At 39.0% G+C, this 25,373-nt stretch overlaps 1 protein-coding gene across 11 annotated transcripts in view; it reads right to left on the reverse strand.

Moving 5' to 3' along the window:
* ETV1 (ETS variant transcription factor 1) overlaps positions 1–25,373 on the reverse strand; it is a 91,673-nt gene that overhangs the window by 58,041 nt on the left and 8,259 nt on the right. For 5 of the 11 annotated variants that reach the window (XM_078377161.1, XM_078377160.1, XM_078377162.1 and 2 more), the window contains 2 exons: positions 19,524–19,577; positions 11–77 (listed from right to left, as the gene is read on the reverse strand). The exons of 1 other annotated variant lie outside the window; for it this stretch is intronic. In XM_078377161.1, the coding sequence (XP_078233287.1) occupies positions 11–77; positions 19,524–19,562 (106 nt within the window). In that variant the 5' untranslated portion in view covers positions 19,563–19,577. The remainder of the gene's footprint in view (positions 1–10; positions 78–19,523; positions 19,578–25,373) is intronic. 5 more of the 11 variants (XM_073003250.2, XM_073003248.2, XM_073003247.2 and 2 more) reach the window with 1 other exon arrangement.

Below are 25,373 nucleotides of genomic sequence, written 5' to 3' on the forward strand. Positions count from 1 at the left end.
TCAATTCTACCTGTGGTCTTGACCTGGAATATTCCACTTAAAGAAGATGCCTCCCATCTCCTATGGAAATGCTCCATCTTAAGGAAAACAAAAGGATATTTAAAGGTGGGCACAATGGGTAATTTAGAAGGCTGCATCCATCTGTACTCAGAACCACAGCTATTTTTTTAAAAAAAGTCTATATTCACACTATCTCTTTCTCTCCAATAATTATTCTTGATTTAAATAAAATAGAGATATCTTCTGTGAGGTGATCCAGCTGTAGCCACAAGAACTATACATCTATACCAGCTAAAAAGATAAAACAGGTCCTCAGTAATATTACTGCCATTACTACTGATGATAATCCAGGGTGCCCTGCATTTTTGTCAAAGCATGCATTTAACACAATGCCTGGGTATACCCCACTGTATGAGGATGCTTGAACAAGCAGCTAAATCTCCAACTCTATCTCAAAGTATTCATTAAGGAGTAATAAACATAAAGCCACACCTTAAACATCTCACATACCTTGAAAACTTAATTAGGGTTGTTATAAATTGATGTGATTTGACAGCATATAGCAACAACAGGACAAACAATCTGAACTTCCTTGGAAAGTGGACCATACCTCTTCTTGTAACAGAGGCAACACTGAAATGCAATCAATTCCTCCTATAGCATGAGTAGGGTAACATTACAGTGGTGCTTTAAAAAAACTTAAAAAACACAATTTTCCATGAGTGAACAGTTCTCAAAAATGTTTTAAACAGACAATTTTGCATTCCAGAAATGTTTGCACACTTGAAACTATTTTTTTTGTACAATCCACCTGTTTACTACATTCCATGTTCCAGCACAAGGAAAAGTCATAAGGGATTACTGAGAATTACCGAGAAGAACCACAAATGGGCAATTAAAATTATCAGAGAGAATGATTTCCTTATTCTCTTTATTATTTACCCATTATTATTGAAAGGCCGTTATCATTACTCATAGATCAATCAAATGTATTAAACGTTTTGACAAATATGCCATAAAATACAGTATGAAAATGGAATGTAATGTGATTTCACAAAACCAAGTTTGGGAAAGTCATCAGCATGGAGGATGAGACAGAATACACAGATTCCAAAATAAATGCACATCTAAATGAACATCTAGTTTTATACTGCACAATACAAAGTCACAAATTAGGTTTTCAGCTCTGTTAACCTTGCTCAATCATACACCGTATTTCCAAGAATTCCTAAAACATTTCATACTTCACTTAATTGGTATGCCATTTCTCTCCCCCAACATGCACATACTGTACACACAGATTCTGCCAAAAACTACTGAAGCCTGAATGTAAGTCAAGTTTTTCTCTTGACTCCCATTCAATTTCTACTTGGCCTTTTACATAAGCAAGTGATCTCTGAACTTCAACTGCCTATCCATAGCCAGAAATACCATGACACGCACAATAATCCACTGGTAGGTCTACTGCACCAGGACACTGACAGGCTTCTAAGAATACAACAGGCACAATGCATTTATCATCTGACTGATAGAGTCCCACAGATCATTTGGGAAGAGACCACAGTGGAATCATGAAGGGTAGATTCCCTATGCATGGCATTCTTGGTGCAATATCCACTGCACTGTTATGGCAACCTCCCCCAGATCAGTTTTGGCCGAGAACAAATTATGTTATTCCTCTTCTCCTCCCAAATTAAGACACAGCTTATTTTTACCTCAGCTTGAAATAATTCATATTTTATTCCCAGAGTTTGGAAATGTTGCTTTTTTTGGACAATAAACCACTGCTCACGGTGGGGGTTTTAGTGCAGAAAAGTACCGTATCTGTCCCGCATTCTATCCTTGCCTCTACTAGACCTGTAATGAGATCCATCCACAATCTCCACAGTTACAAATCTCCAAATCTCCTCCCCTCTGCACCCTTAACAATCTCTCTCTCTCCCTCTCTCTCTGCCTCTGTTCAGCTAGTACTCCTAAGGAGGAGACATGATCAATGTAGTTTCCAAAAGGCTGCAGCAGCTGTAAATACAGCTGCAGCAGCCTTTTGGAAAATGTCCTCTCCCAGCTCTACTTCTCCATGGCATGTTGTAATGCATGATGTCCAAGCATCAAGAGGGCAGAGATTCTTTCTATCACATTGTCTTCCCTTTCTACTTTTGGCAGGTAAGTAAGCTTAGAGGGTCATTAGAGGGGAGATGAATTTAAAAGTGAGATGAATCCTTCTCTGGCTAAAACTGCAATCCAAGCCAAAGAAAACTTAAGGTATGCTTGCATCTGAAAACAAGCACCACAAACTCTCAACTGAGATCTTACTGAACCAAGATACGAGGGGGTGCTGACATGTATTGAGCCTTACCCAGAAAAAAATGAGCTAGGAAGCTGTAACTGCCACACTATTCTACATATTCCCCCAGGAAGTCAACACACTTGTGATATCTGTCCAACAGCTTCTTAAGTCCCTGCAAATAAAATTCTTCCGACTGCTGGTGTAACCACTCATTTGCAGCATTAGTTGCCTTCACAACACTCCCAAATCATTGTTACCTCTTATGTGTATGTACTGCGTACAGATATAATTGAAAAGGGTTGTTTTAAGCAGGACTTGGATGTCCATTTCAAGTGGGATGATCACTGATTATGCTAACTGGAGAGTTTCTGGGATTGTACGTCCCCAAATATAATTCTTCCTTGCTCTTATTCCTGCTCCCTAAAGTTCATAACTGCAAGGTGTATTTCCTGCTCCATCAGAGCGTTGTACCCAATGACATTTGTGGTTCCTTCCAGGTCTCCAGGTCTATGATAACATGCTTTTACATTCAATTTACACTATGTGTAAATCCTGGATGGTCCATAGATTACACAGCTGAGAACTATATATGGTCTTCACATACAGCATCCTCATAATATAGATGAAAATGCTAGGAGAGGATGAGACGGGGAGACAAGAGACAGAGTAGCCAGCAAGCAGTCTTAGACAAGTCTAATATTACGTGTATAGAAATGACTTGATAGTGGGCGTTACTTGGTTCAGATAAGAGAAATATTAAACCCAGGGCTATAATAGCTATTTAATTTCAAAAACAAATTCTAATCTCAAAAATTAAATTTCACATGCACAAACACATAGAGATTTTCGTGCCCTCCTATGCTCAATGTTTTGTCTGTGTGAACAAGAAAGGGAAGCCTTTAGAACCTATGGTAAAGTTTTGTCATATCTAGCCATTTTTCCATCAACTTACACACACACCCTGTTTTTCCTACTGCTGGGAAACAATTAGGGAGCTATTTCAGCAGAGTTTGCCACCACAGAGCACTAGATAGATGTCTTAAAGAGATGGTTGCTCCCAACAAAGCATGCTGCCAGCCCTAACAGGGAAAAAAGTTCCCCATGACTGAGGCAGGTTCAGATTCTCTTTCCCAGCAGGTTACAAAAAGTGTGTGAGAAAGAGCCAAATTACCACTGTCCTTAATCCGTGTTACACGAGACACAGAAGGAGCCTCCCTGAAGAGTGGGAAAGCATTGTGAGTATACTTACGCATCCTCTGGGCAACAGCATGCAGTTCCAGAAGTGCTACACTGGAATAATACTACACCCACCTGCTTCATGGATGCCAACCTCCGAGACAACAGCTGAAGTCGAGGGAAAAGTGTCTGTACACATCTCAAGCTCTGACTACTTCTGGTCAAAAACAGTCTGATTCTCTTAACATTTTAATTGCTTTTTGATTTTGCCTATATTTTGTGTGTGTGTTCATGATTTTGAATTGTGCAGTGCTCAGGCACAAATAAAGAAAGGGCCATGTTACAAGTTCCTTTGTAGTTCTCATGCAACAAGAGAACAAGGAAAAGGTACAGAAGAATCATAAACATAAAAGGCAACGATTTCACAAGAAAAGGAGTCCAAAACAAGAAACCATTCCAAATCCAGCAACTACTTTTCTCCAGAAAATGTTCACACTAACATCTTTCTATTCTCTGCCTTTCTTCAGACCAAATGGTCTTCATCTCTACCACAGTAGATAAAGGAATGAAATTTTCCAATTTGACTGCTTTGCCCAGAATCTAGTGCTTAATTCCCAACCAGAGTAGAGAATTAATGAAACTTATATAAGTGGTCCTATACACAGTTGCCATCGAATCAACTGAACTACTATAGCTGAAATTAACATTTGGACTTCAACACTTTTAGATCAGTAACACCCAAACTGTGTGTCTACTAAGAAACAGCTGAAGTATAATTTGTAGAATTATACCAACAGGAAGCATCCATCTCATTCTGTGTCCTTTGGTACACAGCAGCTGTGTGTAGCATTTCTCTTCTCTTTCTCTTCATCTATATCTTTGAGAGGGAGCAGGGTACCAAGGCCCTTTGATGCTGTCCATTTGAAAACTGACTGGCACTGGGGAAATCAAGAAGCATCATCACTGATTGTCCTGAAATACTTCTTCCTTAGGTTCTAATGAAGAAGGAACTGGATTAACTCGACTACTGTACAGTTATAAGGACAATTCTTGAGAACTGCTCTGGAAACTGTTTAAAGTATATGTGCGTGTTTGCATCTGTGCCTGTCAGTGAGACAGAAAAAGGAGATGCTTTTAAAGCGTTATCAGTACCAAAAAATTTCATTCCAGAAAGGTCATGGGTATTTTTTAGTTACATGTCTGTCTCACCTTTCTTCCAATAAGTTATTGGTTATAATCCTGCCCACTTTACAACAACCCTCCACAGTGAATCTAGATGAGAGACAGGAAGTGACTTGTCTAAGCCACCCAGCTTATTACCTATGATATGTAAACATCACACACGTAAGAAACAAGGAAAAAGAGAAAAAGAAAAATATCTTTTAAACAAACCTGCTTCAGTTTTCTCTGGCAAAGTTCTACTTGAGAAATGTAAGATCACAGCTGAGTTCACCTTTAAGGCATACTTGCAATCAAACTGTAGGTTATTTTATTTAAAACCAGTCATGATTTCCAAAGTCAAACCCCAATTAATTACGCTGCTCTTCCAAATGTAAGTACTAACCATGTCTAATCTAATGAACAACATATGCTTAGTTCATGTTATGACAGAGCCATTACTTATGTCGATAAACTGTGTTCACTTCCCACAGCTGTAATAAGGGACAGGAAAATACTCCAATTAAAGGATACCAAGGACTGTGAAGGGGGGGGGGGAGGAAAAGCAATCTGCTGCTCACATAAGGGCACATAACAGAGCTATGAAAAGACTGACTTATAAAGCCAAGATTAGATGATCCATCTCTTCTTCAAAGCTTCCAATTCAAGAAATATGAGGACTATCAGTGCCTCTTCATCACTATCCATAATGTAACATAGGTTCACTATGAGTCAAATATTACATCTGTTAAGCAACAAGGCAGAATGCTAAACACTGGCTGAAATCCAGTAATATAATGTTATGCCACTGAAGGCTGATGGCATCATCATCAGTGCTCACACTGTGGTAATAAAAAAGCTTTCTATTCTCCCTGCCTAAAAGCTTCCTCAACTTCCTTTTGGTCCTGAGGAAGTCTTTGGGGTCAGCAAGATGGTGGGGAGTCTTAAATGTCCAAATATCGATACAGGTGGTGGCAGCAACAGTCAGACATTTAACATTTCACACCTCTATTCTGTGGTCCCCAAAGGTTTCCCCAGGACCAATGGCACCCTAAGGGAGCTAAAGAACCTTGGACAGGAGGTAGGAATCATTTTCTTACCAAAATATGACCATGGTTGATGATATCACTACACTTGCCTTGCATAAATTTGTATCATCAACTTTTATTCATATGCCTGTATTCATATTGCACAATATACAAAGCATATCACACATATTTACATGCTCACACAAACAAAACGCCAGCTCTTTATTTTAAACAACAAACAGTTACAGAGTAACTGTCTTGTGTTTTTCTGTTATTATTAATAAAGCAGAATGAATTGCTTGACATACAGACTTACTGCACTTAATTCTTTATTAAAAGACATCCAAAAATACACTTCTGTTTGTTTTTAAATTTTTCCTACACCCAGTATTTTTCCTATTCTGATTCATACTTGCATATTGTGTAATGTTTTTTGTTTCAATTTTTAGAATTTTTTTCTGTTTCAATTTTATTTTATATAGTCCATATGCTTAATTTATATATTTGTACATTCCACTGGCAATGGCTCAGAACGATGTTTCACTACTAAGGCTGATTCCCACTCCTCTACTCTGAATAATCTCTGTTCAGGCATGAAGGATAAGCTTAACTTGAACATTTCAGGAAAGGAAGCAGGCTAGCCCACAAGCTCCACCAAAGCTCTTTTTGTACAAAGAGATAGTAGCCCTATTCAGGAGTTACAATATCACACTTTCAGCAACATATCTAAAAGGGGGAGCTTTCTGCTTGCATGTAGTCTCTACACTCAAACCAAGAACCCAGATTTTCCAGTTCACTTGTTTATATGCACAGCCTAGATATAAGCAGTAATTTCTCCCTTTCAGCCTTTGTGCTGAAAACGTGAAGTAACAACAGAGAGGGGCAAGGCTAGGCATTCCTCTGTAAATGTTTTCACAATGAGGATTTATAATGCTTGAAGAAAACCAGTTCAAGGGAAAGAGCATATGGCAGACCTGGCCCGTGAGCCACTCCTGTCTGGCCCGCGGACAGTTTTGAACATCAAAACCATTTATAGCTTTTTGACTAAAGTTGATCAGTTGCTTATCTTTAACACACCGCAAAAAACTCTTTTAGTATTTGTGAAGATTAACAAGTTTAAAATAAAAACAATCATAACATCACTGTTTCATTTTATTTTTAAGTAAAGTTGGTTCAGCCCCCGAACACCGTTCAGATTTTTCATGTCCCCCCCCTATAGAAATTAATTGCCCATCCCTGGCATATGGTATGCATACAGCCTGTCTGCATGATCAGAAGCCCTGATTTCTTTCTCACACTATCCGTGTCCATCCAAAGCAAGCATAACTAGGCAAGACTAGCCTTTCCTCATACATTTAGGTGAGCTATATTCTAAATGTCAAAAGAGGCTCCCCACCCCCAGGCTAGAGAAAGGAAAGACTCTCTTTTGCCAATATTTCTTCTGGCCTACGTTTTCAAATGATTCAAAGCTTGTTCACTTGCTGTAAAAGTGGAAAGAAAATACAAACTACAGACAGAAATGCCTCCTTATAATTTTCTTCTATTCCCTGAAAAAGCTATTGCCTTTCTCCAGCCTAGGAACGCCAACATGACACACAAAAAATGTCACTAGGCTGGGCTTAACACCAGACAGGGCCACAAATTAATCATAAGGCATGAGATATAAAATGAGGCACAACATATCAAAAGTCTCCAAATCCTTAAAAACTAAACTTTTTTTGTTGACTAAGAATAAATCTGAATGAGACTGTCAGAATAATTATTTTAAAAACCCTTATCCACTAGCTGCAAATACAATGATACAGAATGCTATTTATTAGGTTAAATCCTTGTTTTAGTGAAAGCAAGACTGAGGGGCACTTAACACATTAAAAGAATGCAGCTTTGCTGTAAATATTTATTTATTTATTTATTTAACTTACATGCCACCCACACTACCCGAAGGTCTCTGGGCGGCTTACAGCATTTAAATCTAACAACATTTATAGGGTTAAATAAACAGGAGAGCAAAATGTGTTTGCACACATATAAATACATAACTGGCATGCAGTAACATACTCTCAAGTGGCCATGTCGTGGTAGTTTTTGTAAAGACTGGAGTGGGTGAGGGTTATATGTACGTAGGTGGTGCTTCCAGTAACATAGGCCACTGGCACATATCCTTCTTCTCTCCCTGCCACACCCAAAATCCTGGCATCCAGCCAACACATCCACCAAGCCCTCCTGTGGCTGTTTCCTGGCTGTACGTATAGGAATCCTACCCCATCTGAGGGATTCCTAAGACAGTTCATTTGGGGTTTCAGCTGCTTCACCCTGACCCTCAGGCAAAGTCTCACCGCTCTTCGCAGGCCTTCCCACGGAGGCAACATTTTCTGTCGCTCTCAAGTGCGTCTTGTCCACCTCCTTTCCCTCTCACTCTGGGGTAGGTGATTCCTCTGGGCTACAAACCATTAAAGCAGTGGTCCTCAACCATGGGCCTCCAGATGTTATTGAACTACAACTCCCCAAAGCCTTCACCACCACCGCTGCTGGCCAGGATTTATGGGAACTGAAGTCCAAGAACATCTGGAGGCCCAAGGTTGGGGACCACTGCATTAAAGGATCAACAGAGGTGGGACCAGGAAGGGCAGATTGGAAAAGGGAGGCAGGACCAGATGAAGGAAGGCGGGGAGGGGGCGGCGGCTGTGGACTGGAATGTGACTTGCATTGAAACCAGCATGAACACTGAACTCCTGAATAAATTCACAGCCCCTGTGTGAGCACCAGTTGTAATTTCAGATGCAACATGGGCTATGAATCAAATTGTTCCAATTCAGTTCTCCAATGTAGTTGCACCCTGAGTCTTCATCTCAAGAGACCGTTGGTTCTTGAAGTGCTTTGCTTCTCCCGTCGCAGCTGCCTGAAAGAACAAAGCTAGCTGTCAAGATGGAGTCCCTGCCCTTCACCCTGTCAACCTCATCCCCTTCGGGGGGGGGGGGCTCACTAGTGAACCTCCACAGGATTAAACAGCAGGATGGAATTCCTCTTTTCTCATTACTGACCCAAATGTAAAGGACATACTAAAACAAGAACCTTAGATATCCTTTATGTGAATCAAAAATGTAAACTGGTAGTAAAAATTAAAAGAGCCATATACTTACTTGGACTCAAGAAAAGAAAAAAAGAGAGCAACTCTTTTCTAGCAACTCTCTTTAATGTCTTAGATGCAGTCGATAAAAATAAATGATTTAAAAAATAAATATTTTTAATATAAAACTTTTTATTTAAATTACTTTAAATAATTTTATTATTGAAATGCTTTTTTCTTTTGCATAAGCCCTGTGCAGTTATTACTTTAATTTAAAATGTGCTATGGACCACTGATTGCATATGAAACAAGAATATGTTCTAATTGTATATTATGAAACAATATACTCATACATATTTTGAAGCAATTCCACAAAGAGGCTCCATCAGTCCTTTGGTTAGAACCAAAGTTCACAAGGCTCTACAGTCTTATTTAAGGTTAATCTTTATAACCCCACCCCCTGTATTCATTCTAATAGAGTACAAAAACATTGTAATTTTTAAACCAAGTTCTTGAAAAACACACACTTGTTAAGAGCAATACATAGAAATAAGAAATAACTGACTGAATCAGCCCTATTTTCCAAATCTGATTGGATATTTTTCCTGCCTTTCTATTAACATGATACAATCCTGGAAATTCTTGGATATCCTTTTTTTTTCCTTTAGGAAAAAACATTGCTTTCAACACCTTCCTTCAGAATGACATTCCTAGCAATGTCCCTCTGCAACTGAACCTACAGAACGTAAAATCCCTATTCCTGTTCTAAACTTAATATGTACTTTTCCCAATATACCCAGGACACATTTTTAACGTCTGAGTCAATGATCAGAAGATACATAGAGGAAAAGTCAATAGGGACATGAAGACTGTGAAAAATATGTATTGTGAAATCTATGTAAATGTGAGGCTTATAACAAGCAATAATTACTTGGGGGGGAATCACATGATTAAATTAAAACTATGCGCAGTGATTTCTATCCTGAGAGAATCCACCCTGCTTACCCTGTTTCCCTGAAAATAAGCCCTGATATGATTTTTCAGGGGGCTCGTAATATAAGCCCTACCACAAATATAAGCCCCAGTTATGTGAAACCCCGCCCTCCACCATTGTGCAGCAACCAGAAGAAGAAGACATGACTGTATTTGAATAAATGTAGATGGTTGTACAAGAAAAAAAAATGCCCTGAAAATAAGCCCTAATGTGTTTTTGGGAGCAAAAATTAATGTAAGTCTTATTTTTCAGGGAAACACGGTAGCTGTATGAGCCTACATGGGCCATATAGTGGTGAGATGACAGTTCCTGTGAGCAAAGGGTGTTTACCTCATAGTTGCAAGGTCATTTTAAAAAATAAAGCTTCCAAAATGATTAGACATCAATGTTGTGTATATATATTGGTATGAAGCAGCCATTTGCTCTATAGTAGTATTCTGCAAGTTGTGTATCAGATCAATATTGCGGCTAAATATATCAAGGTCTTCATACCCTTCAGAGTTAGGAGTTACATATTAAAAAAATCTATCTCCATACTCTGCAGGAAAAAAAACCCAGGAACTACTTATTAAAACCAAAATAAAGCTTTCAAGTTGCTAGTACAACCACAGATTAAAGGCATTATTGACTAGAAGAAGCCTGGTGGCAAGCCCTCTCTCTTGCTATATTCATGAGGAATAGGCTTCATCAAATTTAAGTAGGCCCCAAAAAGATTCACTAGAGAGAGAAAAAGAACTCCTGTTAAATACAGGCTAATGCTTAGGGCTAACCACAAAGTGAAACCGAAGAGGTCAGAAGAAAAGAGAAACAGGGAACTATATTATTAAAATTATTTTACTCTGCTGAAGTGAATTGAGGGGCCAACAAGGACTTAAGTCCATAAAAACTCAGTCTAGAGACTCCTACTAGAGAACACACTGTATAAAAAACACCAGATACATGCCATTATATTTTATTGTCATTTGTTCTTCAAATATGTAAGACAAATGAGTGAAGAGGACAGATAAGACAAACCAGTCCCACCTGCCTTGGTCCCAATCTTGAGGAAAACATCTTTAGATGTATAGCCCATCTCTATACACAGAGCAGAGGCTGGGGGTTCAGTTCTCCTCTATGAGTCCCAGGAAAAGAGCTAAGGGGAACGTGGTGGCCCTGCACTTTAAACTGCAGAAGCCTCTGTGCTACAGGGTCAGAAGACCAGCAGTCATAAGATCAAATCCATGCGAAGGAGTGAGCTCCCGTCGCTTGTCCCAGCTCCTGCCAACCTAGCAGTTTGAAAGCATGCAAATGCAAGTAGATAAATAGGTACCACCACAGTGGGAAGGTAACAGCATTCTGTGCCTAGTCGTGCTGGCCACGTGACCACGGAAACTGTCTACAGACAAACGCTGGCTCTATGGCTTGGAGACGGGGATGTGCACTGCGTCCTAGAGTCAAGGGGAATCTTTACCTATAAATATTGTCCTGGATGTATATAGAAGCTCCAATATAGCTAGGAACTCGGCATTCCCAGGGTTCCCAATAGGCACAGGAGCTTTGAATTTCTTACACAGAAACACCCAGAATTTGCCAGGAATTCCCCCAGGCCAGAAACCTGTGAGCTACAGCCAAAAAATCTAAGTTCACAGAAGAATTGTTTCAGCGTCACATAAGGGCTTCATTTCCCAACCATTTGCCTCTAAAGAATAAGTAAATGGCTTGGAGTGGCTAAACTCCAGGGGTGTCTCAAGGGATTATAGGACTGGTAGCTTCTCTACCCATTAGACTATATAAAGGGTGCCTCTCAAAACACAGCCAGTTCCATAAACCCTTGCAGTGCCCCAGACCTATCCCTCCCAAACACTGATTCTTCTTTGGAAACCAATGATTGTGCCAAAGGCCTACCAAGGCCAAATATGTGCGCTGAAAAACTCCTATATGAATTTAGATTTCTTGGCTGCGGCTCTTAGAATTCTGGCAGGAGGAAATTCCTAGTGAATTCTGAGATTTGCAGTGTACAAGAAACCTAAAAATCCCATGCTTGGTTCCCAATCGCATTAAGACTTCTACATGACTAGAGATGACTGCATCTCTATACTCAATGCACAAAGTTCTGAAGTTCCCTCTCCAAGGATGGGGTTTCTGAAGGCAATACGAACACGTGTGATCCTGCTGCCCTTCTTCACACATTCGCTTTGAGTGGCCAAACAGACCTGTTAAAAGGATTCGTGGATATTCCATCTTGATATTTAATAGCTGGTAAAGCCGTCTGTACACAAGTACAAACATGGAGAAGAAACAGGAAGCATGCTCCTTGCAACTGTTTCTTTAGCTACAGCTTCCAAAAGTTCTTTTTGGCCTACAGCCCCAGAATCCTTCAGGCAAGGCAGACCAGTGGTTGTGGGCTCTTGGGAATCCTGGGAGTTGTCATCCAAAAAAGGTAACTATTTCAAAACACTGCTTAGTAGGTAAGAGGTTGCAAATTACGAAGCTTAAATCTCAAAGAGAATCAAGCAGGCAAAGGGACCATATGCCAACGCTTCTCTTGTCCTCTGCAGATGGCAGCAATGAGATCACAGCAGTACCATGTCAATCATGCATGAGTGCTCCCTGCAACTCCCAAAGATGACTCCAGTTCAGAGCCATAATATAGTCACCTGAAGTGACTGCAAAGTCAACAAGAAATAACCTCAGATGAAAATACCCGCAAAGGGCTAAACTCAGAAATGGTGTACTGGATCAGAGAAGGCTTTGGTTCTATATAGCAAGGGTCTTCTTACTTTCATACTACGTACATTTTTATAAAATGTATACATACATTAAAGTGACCTGCAGGCATATTTTTCAGGAGAGAAAAATACCCTCACTTAAGGGGTATATTCAGGTACTGTATGGGGACGTGGTGGCGCTGTGGGCTAAACCACAGAAGCCTGTGCTGCAGGGTCAGAAGACCAGCAGTCATAGGATCGATGGAGTGAGCTCTCGTCGCTTTGTCCCAGCTCCTCGCCAACCTAGCAGTTCAAAAGCATGCAAATGCGAGTAGATAAATAGGTACCACCTCGGTGGGAAGGTTAAACGGTGTTCCCTAGTCACACTGCCCATGTGGCAACGGAAACAGTCTTCAGACAAGCACTGGCTCTACGGCTTGAAAACGGGATGAGCATCGCCCCCTAGAGTCGGACACAACTGGACTAAAAATTTCAAGGGAAACCTTTACCTTTTACCTCAGGTACTGCAGCTTACGTACCAATTATCTGTGCATAGACAAATACATCCCTCAGGCACTCTCTCTTTATAATTTGGTTAAGCCACTGGCTCCCAACGTTGGGTGCTCAGATATTTTCGAACAACAGCTCCCAGAAATCCTGGCCAGCATAACTAATGGTAAACGCTTCTGGGAGATGTAGTCCAAGAATATCTGGGGACCCAAAGTTGGAAGCTACTGGCTTAAGCTTTTGTCACTACTAGATTTGTAATTCAAATCTACTGCTGGTTTGGTTTTGATTCCTCACCCCCATCACTCTGAAATCTGCTATGAAAATAAAGCAGATTCAATACTGTTTTGCAGCCTAGAAATGTTCCTCTATTTTTATACCTATTAAAGTTCTCCTTCTTTGGACAGAGCTGCAATTTCTCTGTGGCCACAGTATCTCCCATTGAGAAAAATTACAATCCACAGACCCCAGAATGGGGTGGCACAGGAATGAAATGGAGCAGCAAACGGAACAGACATCTCAAGAATTATCAATCCGAAGCATAGTAAAAACAGGTTAAAAAGCAGGTAAAAAGGGATAAAAACTGCTATTGTGGTTGAGTCCCTCTAAATATAATATCTCAGGTTACATTCAATCCTATAGAATTGTTCAAATTAAGTCCAAACACACAGGAGATTTCTGACGCTGTACTTGTAACTAGTATTTTATTTTCCCCTGAGTGTGCTGCAAACATTATGGTGGCCACTTTTACCAAGAAACCTAGCTATGGGGTGCATTTCTTCTTCCTCTTTTGTCTGCTTATGGATCTTCTTTTCGTTTTCGTTTCAATTAGACTGTGGTGAACTTCATGTTTCCCCAGAAGGGAGAAGAGGCCATTTTTGCTGCTCTTTAGCTGGACAGAAAAATGTCCTTTTTCTTTCCATACTACATTTTTTTTATTTTTTCTAAATTCTATTTTATTTTGGGAGACTCTTAGAAAACTTGAAATCTTCCATCTTTCAGCTGAATTAAGAACATAACAGAAGCCATGGTGGATGAGATCAGGGTCCTCTTTAGTCCAGCATTTTGTTCAAATGGAGGTGAATTGTTTTCTTGCACTAGCAGGACATGAAATTCAACAAAGCCTCTATCTTGCATTCCTCAGTAACTGAAGCACACAGAGAATGATGGAACTGATCATGTGGCCACCCTGTTCTACTAGCCATTAGCAATGTGAATTTACTAATTTCCTTTTAATGCCATGAAATTGGAAGTCCTCGTACCTTCTTGTCACAGTGAATTCAACAGTTCAGCTCCAGGCTGTGTGAAAAAGTATTTCTTTTTACAGTGGTGCCTCGCATAGCGATCACTCCGTTGAGCGACAAAATCGCTCAGCGACGGAGATTTTGCAATCGCAAAAGCGATCGCTTTGTGATGGTCCCTATGGGGTTTTTTCGCTTTGCAATGATCGCAGGGAAGCGATCATCGCAAAGCGACCCTTTTTTAACAGCTGATCGGTGGTTTCAACATGGCTGCCGGGGAAAACAAAATGGCCACCCACTGTTTTTCCTCGCTTAAGAGGCAGCGAAAATGGCGGCGCTATGGAGGATTTTCGCTTAAAGGTGAGGTTTTAAGCTCATAGGAACACATTAATCATGTTTTTTTTAATTTATTTATTTATTTATTTATTTAATTTATATGCCGCCCACTCTACCCAAAGGTCTCTGGGCGGCTTACAACAATTAATGCATTTCTATAGGCTTTTTAATTTTGCTTAGCGATGTTTTCACTTAGCAACGTTTTCCCGGAACGGATTAACATCGCTAAGCGAGGCACCACTGTATTTGTCCTGATTGTGTCCCATTCCGTTTCAGTGGATAACTCCGTTAGGTTCAAGTGTTACAAGAGAAGGAGGAAAGCTTCTCTCTGCCTACGTTCTCCATTACATGCATAGTTTCATACCTTGTTATTCACCTCCCCTCTTTTCAGATCAGAGTAACCTCAGAGTAACCCTTTAATGGGCCTTTCCCTACTGTACAATATACTTTTGTAAGTGTGGCACCAAGAACTGTACATAGTATGGACATGTATTAGGGCAGAATGATGCTGGCTATTTTATCTCTGCTTTCATAACCTTTCTATAATTTTTATTTTCATCAATTACTAATTCTTACATTTTCCTTTTTTATTCAGCTAAAGATATGCCTGTGATACTAGTTTTAACAACACTGAATCTTTATTATTTCTTTCTTTCTTTCTTTCTTTATTTATTTATTTATTGGACTTATATACCGCCCCATAGCGCTACAAGCACTCTCCGGGCGGTTTACAATTTTTAATTATACAGGCTACACATTGCCCCCCCAGCAAGCTGGGTACTCATTTTACCGACCTCGGAAGGATGGAAGGCTGAGTCAACCTTGAGCCGGCTACCTGGGATTTGAACCCCAGGTCGTGAGCACAGTTTTAGCTGCAGTACAGCGTTTTAACCACTGTGCCACGAGGCTCTTTACTCCATTAAATGAGATGTAAAAATGCATCTGTAAAATTCCTAATGACATTCATCCAGTCTTGAATCCTGTCACATGAAAAACATTTCCAGAGTTCCGTTTTAACCTCCGCACCTGACAAGATCTTTAACTGTCAAAAACATAAACTTATATTTGCATTTAAAAATCTATACAAGTAGGACCTATGTACAGATGTAACATATGCACATTTTCTCATCCCCAACAATAAATGTATCTTAGTACAGAGACACCAGGACAAAAATAAATAAATCCTTATGAGGTTTTTCACTCCTGCATGTTAGTAAAAAGACCAGCACATTTTTAAATAAACAGTAGCATTACCAAAAACCAATCAACAAACAAGTGGGGTTCTGCCCTATAAAATCTTTTTTTTAAAAGTCCCAAAATGTGAGAAATTTATAGAAGTTCTTCTAGTCTCACACAACAGGAAGAAAACATTTGACATTTTCATCCTCACCTGAGAGAATGAAATAAGTGAAGATTTAAATCTCTAAGTCCTGGGCTTGCTGCTTGAAATTACCCAACAGCTTTGTTTACACCGATATTTTACAGCGCTCAATGGGTTTAATGTACATAGCTAAGTCTGTGTTGGAAACTCTGTAACCTTTGCTGGATTAACTCCACAGGAAGTTTGCTTGACCTTTACTTTAGACAGAAAAAGCAAGAAAAACAAACAATAAATACTCACAATGTAGTATTGTGTAATTTGTAGTCAAAGAGGTTTGAGAGACAACAATATGAAGCAAAAGAATAATAATGCCTCAGTCCAAAGGAGGAAGGGGGAGAGGAGGAGGAATATTTGTTTATGCATGCACCCACTTGTGAATACACAACAATTAGAATAATATCAATGAAGTTCTTTCTAATAAGGTTCAAATGCACCTAATATACAGTATATTAGAAAGAACTTCATTGATATTATTGATGATACTGTATATATATTTGGAAGGTGGATTCACATCCCTCAGGCCCCAATAAGCAAGTAATCAATTTAATGTTTTCAAAATTCTCTGCAAATGGAGCTCCATACTTGCTGGACTCATCTCCTTCCAATGAGACATGCATTCAAAAACCTACTTATCTGTGTAGAATACCTCTAAGTAGGTCAGGATAATGCTTTCCAAAGGGAAGCATTTATTCAAGAAACCCTGGCAATATTTGACAAGTTTTCACATTTGCCTTCCACTGCCCTTTCCTAAGAATCATTGACTTCGTTCATAGCAATAATTGGTGAAATAGAAGGAGTGTCCCAAGGAGGCTTTCCTCGAGCAACAACTCTGCCTTGTTCAGAATTTTTACAAAGTACTATGATCTTCCATCTGCAATTCTTTCTCTCTCTCTCTCTCTTTCTCTTTCTTTCTTTCTTTCTTTCTTTCTTTCTTTCTTTCTTTCTTTCTTTCTTTCTTTCTCTTTCTTTCTTTCTGCACGTGCATTCATATGGAAGATCTTGAGCACTAGTTGTCCCAATGCTCCATAATTTTAAAGCATCTTAAGTGCACAAGCATACTTTAAAAGGTGGACTTTAAAAAATCATGAATAATAACATGAAATAACAATGAAAACATCTTGGTCTAAAACCAATTGTTAGTCCCAATTAAAGTAGACTTATTAAATCAATGGGGCTTTAATAAATCAACACTCATCTATATCCCACTGGAGTCAATGGGTCTGCCCCTAGCTGGGATTAATAACTGGATTAAGTCTTTTGTTGAGAAAGTTTGTCTTAAAAACCCCTTTGTCAAAACAGCATTTCATGTTAAAATAATTTAATGAAAAACAAGCAGCATTGTTTTAAAAGGGTTTGGAGGTTATTATTTAACTCCACTGCTTAATATGTACAACAAATTTCTTTCAATTTTATCTATTGAAGATCACTTTTACAAAACTGGAATGTTAAAATAAACAAATGTTTAATTTAAAAGGTTACAATGTTTCATCAGTAACATATTTAAGCAAGTGAATAATTGGTTATATAAAATCTTTTGAACCAGGGAAAGATTACCATGCAAGTCAATTATGACAAAGAAAAGTAGATAAATTGACAAGAATTGTTGTGTCTATTTAATGGGACAAAGTCCTAAACTATAGGTCTAGAGAGTCTGTTTTAATATATAATCAGAAAAGAATATTAATAGGAAGTACCTGACAGCAGACTATGTATTCCCTAGAATTACGGCCGATTTATTGCTGAAGTTTGTATCTTTCTTTCAGAAGTCAGCTACTTTGAAAGGAACAATGCCATCTTTTGATGTAGAAGACCAGTTTTTCACATGATAAAGCGATCTTATGAAACACACAGATGAGATTTTAGTGAAATATCACATTACCATATACTGAAAGGACCATTTGTAGTTATTTTCCATATGTAGTAGTTTGTGAATTTGCTAAGTACATTCACAAAACCCCTTTTTCACACTACATGGGAGCAGGCCTTGGTAGGGACTCTTTTACCACAAAAATTAGTCATGGCAACTGGCTTTAATAAATAAAAGTGGTTATATAATTTGCTGCAGATCCTGAGACACAAGAAAACCCAAACTGGCATGCTAATGATGGTTCTCCAGAACTTTCAGTTAGGAAAGAACTATTAAGGCATCCTCTTTCAGATAAACAATAAGTATTTTTAGCAATACAATACAAGTATCCCTGAACTGTCTACACCACTGGTTCTTAACCTTGGGTTACTCAGGAGTTTTGGACTGCAACTCCCAGAAGCCTTCACCACCAACTGTGCTGGCTGGGGTTTCTGGGAGTTGCAGTTCAAAAACATCCAAGTAACAAAGGTTAAAAACCTAGGGTCTGCACCATTATTTACTTAAAGCAATGGGTCTCACATTAGCTTCAGCATCACATGGGATTACCTGAACTGCATTTTGTAGAAGAGAAAATTCAAGATTTCCCTCCTTGTCTTCACAGGGTGCAGTGCTATGTATTTTGAGAAACAAATGGTAAACACCTCTATGCTTGTGAAACAAAAATGGCAGTGGCTTACTACAGGAACAATCATTCCCATTCCAAGATCAGCTTCAAAGAGTAAAACGTACACTCTGTGAACCAAGGCAAAGAAAATCCTAGACACATTCACTACGAGGACAGTTTCTCTATCAATGTTTACTTATGCTTTTATGGCGTCATTGCCTGATGGATTCCAGGCATTGTAATAGCCTCAAAATTTAACTTTTCAAAGTTGTAAATTTTCTCTAGCATTTATGCATGCTTCCTGAAGGATAATTAGTAATGCTGGTGTTTAATACTAAAATAGAATGCCTACTATTCTGTTAGGATTTGTGTGAAGGGCTCATTAGGAAATAATATAGCTGAATTTGAACCTATGTCATAAGTAGTAAGAGCAAACATAATGAAACCACAAGAGAGATACACAAGGAGTGAGCAAATGACATAGTGAAGAAAGAACCTGTGTATGTGCCTCCAAAGAGACCTAAGAAATTCACATCTACAGACAAGAAGCAATAAATGTGAATTATATGTGTTTTGTTACAAGGGCTGCTGAGAGGATGCGACAATGGATCCAACTACATTGCAATTCCTGACTTACACTTCAGGCCATATATTTAAGATATCTTTTGACAATGATAAAATCATCATGTGGCAGCTTGGCCATTTTATATGCCACACCATGGCTCTTGTTCCATTAGTACTTTTACCAATAATGACAGAAGGCACCAGAGCAAGAGTGGGCAACTGTGGCGTCTGGATGTTTCACTGCAACTCCCATGAGCTTTATGCAGCATGGCTATTGGTGAGAGATGTAGGAAATCACAACCAATGGATAGCCATAGCTGGACCCTCCTGCACCAATGGTCACAGTTCTCAAAATACATTGCTTACTTGGTTAGAAAAGTGCACTATATTTATCACCCCACAAAAACTCACACTTCACAAAAGAAAAAACAAGACTACCAGTTTCAGTCAAACCACTTTTCCTGGCTGCCATCCAGCAATTACTTTCTTCATGTGTTTCTATGATGATGTAATGGAACCTGGCCACATTTGCCATATGACTGCTGACTAAACATAGGTTAGACACTGAACATGTTTTCCTTTAAAAAAAAAGAGTAAAGAAAAGTGGTGAGTCATACTATACTTACAACTCTCGGCCTGGTAGTCTGGTACAAACTGCTCATCATTGTCAGGTACCTGAGCTGAGAATAGGGTAAAGAGGAAAACAGAAAGAAAGAAATTAACATAGACAAGCCACTAAAACATGAAACAGTTCTTTTAGGGATATCTGAGGCCAAATCAAAAAGAGGACTATTATTCAATACAAACCAAGTAATGTATGAGAACTGATAAGTAAAGTTGTCCTTTGGAAAGTCTGCATTTGAACCTCTGCCTAGGAACTCCAATTGACAATTGACTCTCATTATGTTGGGTCCACATCAAACCACTATAGTATTTATTTCATTAAATAAGGTGGCGTGTTAGCTAGCAACAGCCTTCATTTCTAAGCTACCTACATGCAACAGTTACTGACACCAGATTTATGCTTGCATTTCAGGCAACATTTTGGAGGTACATCTGCATCTCTGTTGCAATAAATTAAGCTACTATTACTAGGAATAGTAATAGCAGGTCAACCATAATACATGCAAAAATCGACGGAAGCTATTTATGCTGTTACATTTGAACAGCTGTAGCACTTTCTGAATAGAGAAACATTAGAGTGGAGCTTGTGAAATAGGAGATTAATTAGAATATGGAGAATACCAGAGGAGTGTATGTTTGTGCTTTTAACTACAACACAGAATTTAATACTCTCCCAAAAATGTATTTGTCAACCAAACATTCATCCTGGTGCAAGTTTGTTTTATAATCACAACCACTGTTGGAATCTCTCTCTCTCACACACACACACAAAAATTCAAGCTGGTAAATTAACTCACCACTGGGCATTCAAATCTAAAACCAAGGTCAGTTGCTTTTAAAACAAGATACCATAACAGGTACTGATGTTTTCTCGGTATACAGGTAAATTAGACAGCTGTGTCTGTATGTATATTATGATGATAATATACATGGATAGACAGAGACAGCGAGAACCAGAAAGAACACACAGACAGATGTAGGAAGAATAATCCACACTATGGGACTATTACAGCACTAATGAGCGAACACAGCATTAAGGCACCTTTAAATGAGATATCTTCATATCATTAAGGACTTTGCTGACACCAAACACACACGTATGCACAGCCCCTATTAAGGTTAATGAGAATCATGTTCATGAGTCAAGGAGAACAAAAAAAGGGAGAAGGGGGAGCTGTGATTCCAAGAGCTTAAACTTAACTAAGGGACTTGTGTTTGTCCAGTTTTCTTCAAAAGCTACATTCCAAACCATAACACTAACTGTTCTAAGAACAGTCTGCCCTGCAATGCAAAGAGTTGTCATAGACATTTCTTCGAGATGTTTATCATGGGATAAATTTCCCTGCTTTTTGCATCTTAGCCTATGCTTCCAGTTCACATTTTATCACTATCATCATTTGCTCATAATTTTATTAACTGGACATAATTAGACTCCATTACTCTCGAGATACATATGAGGCAGCATCAGGAGTAGGAGTACAACACATATTCCAATTACATTAGCATCTGTTGCTTACGTATTGCAAGATCAAAGGGATCACAGCAACTACTAGCCCTTAATGTGCAAACAGCTTATGGGGGCCAGGCAACTACCACCCACTGGGCACACAGTTCTGCAGTGGACACAAGGGAGTATGACTATGTTCATACAGGCATACTGTGTAGGAACATTGGGTCTCCAATCCAAACAGACAAACTACAGTTTATGCTGAATCCTTTACATTACTCTCCTTATATCCACAGAAGACTGCTTACTGCAATTCCACACATCCTATATTTTTAAAATAATTAAACTTCTAATAGTGCATATGGTTAATTAACCTTTTTTCTTCATCTAGGTGAAACCACAATGTCCTTGTGACTGACAGACTGCATCCTGCTTTTCCTTCAAGAAACTTTGGGTAGAAGTTTTTGCATGGCAGTAACCCTTTGAGTCGAAGTGCCTCACTTTATACTTTTACAATATCTAATGCTGTGAAGTTGATTCCAACTTATAGTGACCTTCTAGATATAAAGTACTGAGAAGTGGTTTTCAAACCCTTCTTTCTGGAGACAACGTAGCTGGCAGAGCATATAACCTCACCAACCACATACATTGTGGGTGATCTCAGCTTGTCTCTCTCGAGACAGTGATGATTCAAACTCCTGACCCCCAGCTCTGCAGACAGGTAGAGACATTCCAAAACACTTGATAGGCTAACCAAAAGTACACACACTCATACATATATATTTTGGGCTCCCTGTCTTTTAAAGGCATTACCTCTGTATGAAGTCTGGAGGTTTTTTTTCATGCTAAACATAAGAATGAAATACAATAACCAGATAAATTTAAGCAGAGACTTGACGCTGGATTTCCTAATGCCAACTCCCGTTGTTCAACCACTGCGTTGTGCAAGTCCCAGGGAAGATATAAAGTTGGCAGCAGCATTCCACAAGGTGTTTATTCACATGGGCGGTTGTGTAGGGAATTTTTTTTTTTGCATTGAATAATTAGTCAACTGGGGGACAATGGTTCATCAATGGAAGTCCAATGGAAGATGAGGCTTGATTTTGAAGCACACACCCTTCCATTATTGCAGGTATCTGAAGCAAATCCAGCATTGCATATAGTTGTTGTAACCTGTTTCATGACTTGTTTCAATTTTTTACAGATCTTCTACAGCACTGGTTCTTAACCTTGGGTTACTCAGGAGTTTTGGACTGCAACTCCCAGAAGCCTTCACCACCAACTGTGCTGGCTGGGGTTTCTGGGAGCTGCAGTTCAAAAACATCCGAGTAACAAAGGTTAAGAACCACTGTTCTACAGTATAGTACAATGTAGCAGGTGGGTACATTCTAATAGCATTACCCCACATCCCAAAAAAGAAAAAAAAAGTTTTCGTTTCCACTTACAAAAGATGGAAAAACTACAAGAGAAATCTTTCATTAGCACTGATTTTTAAATTAGATATAACATCTGGCTGAGTTTACTAACTTCTTCCTCATGATGTCAAACTGGCAATGGGGAGGGACCAACTGCTGCTTTTCACATGCATATATATATATATATATATATGATTTGTAGAAACACAATACAAAACTAACAGCTCTTTAAAAATAAATTACATTGTCCAAACCCAGGAGAAAGAATGTCTGAAGTCTAATACTTGTTGGGTTTTAAATCCAATTTCAGGGGGGGGAAATGTGCATGGGCTTCTATTCTGATATTCTCTGATTCTTCTCTGATACCCCAGAGTTTTATTTGATGCTATAATGATATGTTATACTTATTTTTAACAATGCAAACAAGGGCACTATTGATGGAATATAAAGTAGACATGAGAACCAGTAATGAATACTCCCATTTAAATTTCATATACGAATAACATTCAGACACTTTCGTGTCCAACCATCTTATGCCCATGCCTGTTGCTGCAGAAGCACTATTTCTTGATTTCTTAAAAAGTAAAATGCAGTGGCTGCATGAACGTCAACTGGCTAGAAATGCCTTCACAATATCCCTCTCCAAAAAAAGAAAACTTCCAGTTCTGAATCTTGAAGGACTCAGAAGTCAAACCAGCAAGGAGACAGTTAACTAGGACTAAAACTGGGATGGCTGAAAAGAAAAATATGACTTTGGAGTGTTGTAACTGCAGGCATATTTATATATCATTCATTTCCTCTTTTCTTGTCATTGCCAATGCTGCAATTCTGTAAAGCTGTCAAGAAAGCCACAGTACTTTTGAATATGGTGACAGTGGTGGGGGAGGAAAGAAAGGGATACATCAATACAACACAGCTGAGGATATGGAGAAGTGGGGATGTTTAAATGTCTGCAGTGGTCATTTCAAAGATGGAGACTATGTAATTAATGAGACTGATGAGCTTAGGCATGCGGCAATCTTAGTAATAGACTGAACAATAATATCAGGTCCATTCCGCATTAACAGACAAGTTGCCATCAATTCTCAGACTCTTCCTTGGGGGGGAACATCTGTTCTTAGCTTAAACCTGATTACTACCAAATGTTTTTCCTTAGCCAACATCCGTGTACCCCCTCCTTGATCCAGCTCCTTGCCATCTCTCACGGGTAGAGAAGTAAAGGAAACAATGTCTTAAGTATGATCTTTTACAAGGCAATCTCACTTTGGATTTTAAATTTCTTGAAATCTCTTGCTTGGTTAAAAATAGAATTACTCAAAATTGAAACAACTTAATAGTACAGACCCATATCTGTTTACTCAGCTCCACCTGTGTGCAACAGGACTGACTCAGGTGCCTGCCTACACAGGCTCATCCTCTTCGTGCATTTCACATTTTAACTAAGTATTAAAAACACTTTGTATTTAAAAAGGAAGAAAACTGAGCATGGTACTTGAATAGGACAGATGCTAACATTTAGTATCCAAGCAAGCCGGTAGCAGACTGGAAGATAAGTGCAATAAGCCAAGGATGAATTTATTTTCTTCTTCCCCAAACATCCCCCTCGCCCCATTAAAAAAAAGTATAGGGGAAGGAGGGAGAGGATGAAAAAACTAGGCATCATCCCATACAAAAGGAGTTGATATTTAATTAAAACCAGCTCTATCCACTGTAACAATGACCTGGAGCCAAACAAGGCAGCAGATGTATGAGTCATTCTTTCTGCCAGTGAATGAGACAGCTGATCTCCTAAGCAATTCTTCAAGACAAGCAGTCAGAACTGAAGCTCTGCTTCCATTCACAAAAACAGAATCCAACAACAAACATGTGGCCTCAGCTACAATATTTTTTTTCCTATCAGGGTGTGAAGGGAAAAGAGAGAGAGAGAGAGAGAGAGAGAGAGAGAGAGAGAGGACCAAGTCAATTTGAACTTTTTATATGAATACATCTGTTTCTCCACTTTTGCCTCAGAGATAGCACAGCCCCAAATTGAGGAACACCCTCAATGAATGAAATATCAAGTAAAATCAAGGAGCCAGTACAACATGTTCTCAAAAGGGAGAAAAACACATAGGATCAACATTGTATGCAATGCGGAGGGGACAGGAGAAAGAGAAGATCAGGCAAGGCAGATTAAACAGGGAAACTGCTTTATGTATTCTGTTTCTTGTTTAAACAACTTTCTATAGAGCATGACAACATTTTCCAGTAGTACTTCCTCTTCGCTTTGGCGGCTCATTAAAGCAAGAGACCAATTATTCGGGCTTTCCAAAAGGGCTAGACATTTCCTTAAAGAAGCCGTCTTCTCCAAACTCTGAACAGATTTTGTTTTATGATGTACTTTTTCCAAAATGTAGTTTAAAACAAAACATGCCTTCCTTCTATCTATAAGGATTCTGATTGGTACAAGAAACATATAAGGATATGGCCCAAGGGGCACGGGAGGACAAGACACTTCCTGAAAACTCCACCAAAGTATCCAACATCACGGATGGGCTATCAAATCTGATGCAGCTTTGACAGTAGAATGCAGATCTTAAGACCACACATTTTAAAAATCACCCCAGAAAGTGGCTACAATGCAGGAAATAAATTGCCAGGTACAGCTTAACAGTCACACAAAATTGTTGCACTAATTCCCTGTGAACAAAAAGATATTATTTTATGTGCTTCTTGGAAGAATTAAAGTCTCAGAAATCTTTTCCCTATAAATCCTAGCACTGCTTCTTTGGCCCACTACTGTATTTGTAATAAGTATGTTCCTTCCACCAAGAAACATACCCATAGCGTCCAATGTCCCAAAAAGTAAAGTGTGCTAATTCTAACATTTCAATGTGATCTTTCAAATTCAAATGTTTACTGGTTTGAGTTCATTCCAGTATCTTATTAATCCATTGTGTTGAGAAAATAATCATTTTATTTCTATTGCTGTGTCTCTTTTTTCAACACAT

This window comes from Pogona vitticeps, chromosome 6 (assembly GCF_051106095.1).
Source record: "Pogona vitticeps strain Pit_001003342236 chromosome 6, PviZW2.1, whole genome shotgun sequence".
Classification (NCBI taxonomy): Eukaryota; Metazoa; Chordata; class Lepidosauria; order Squamata; family Agamidae; genus Pogona; species Pogona vitticeps.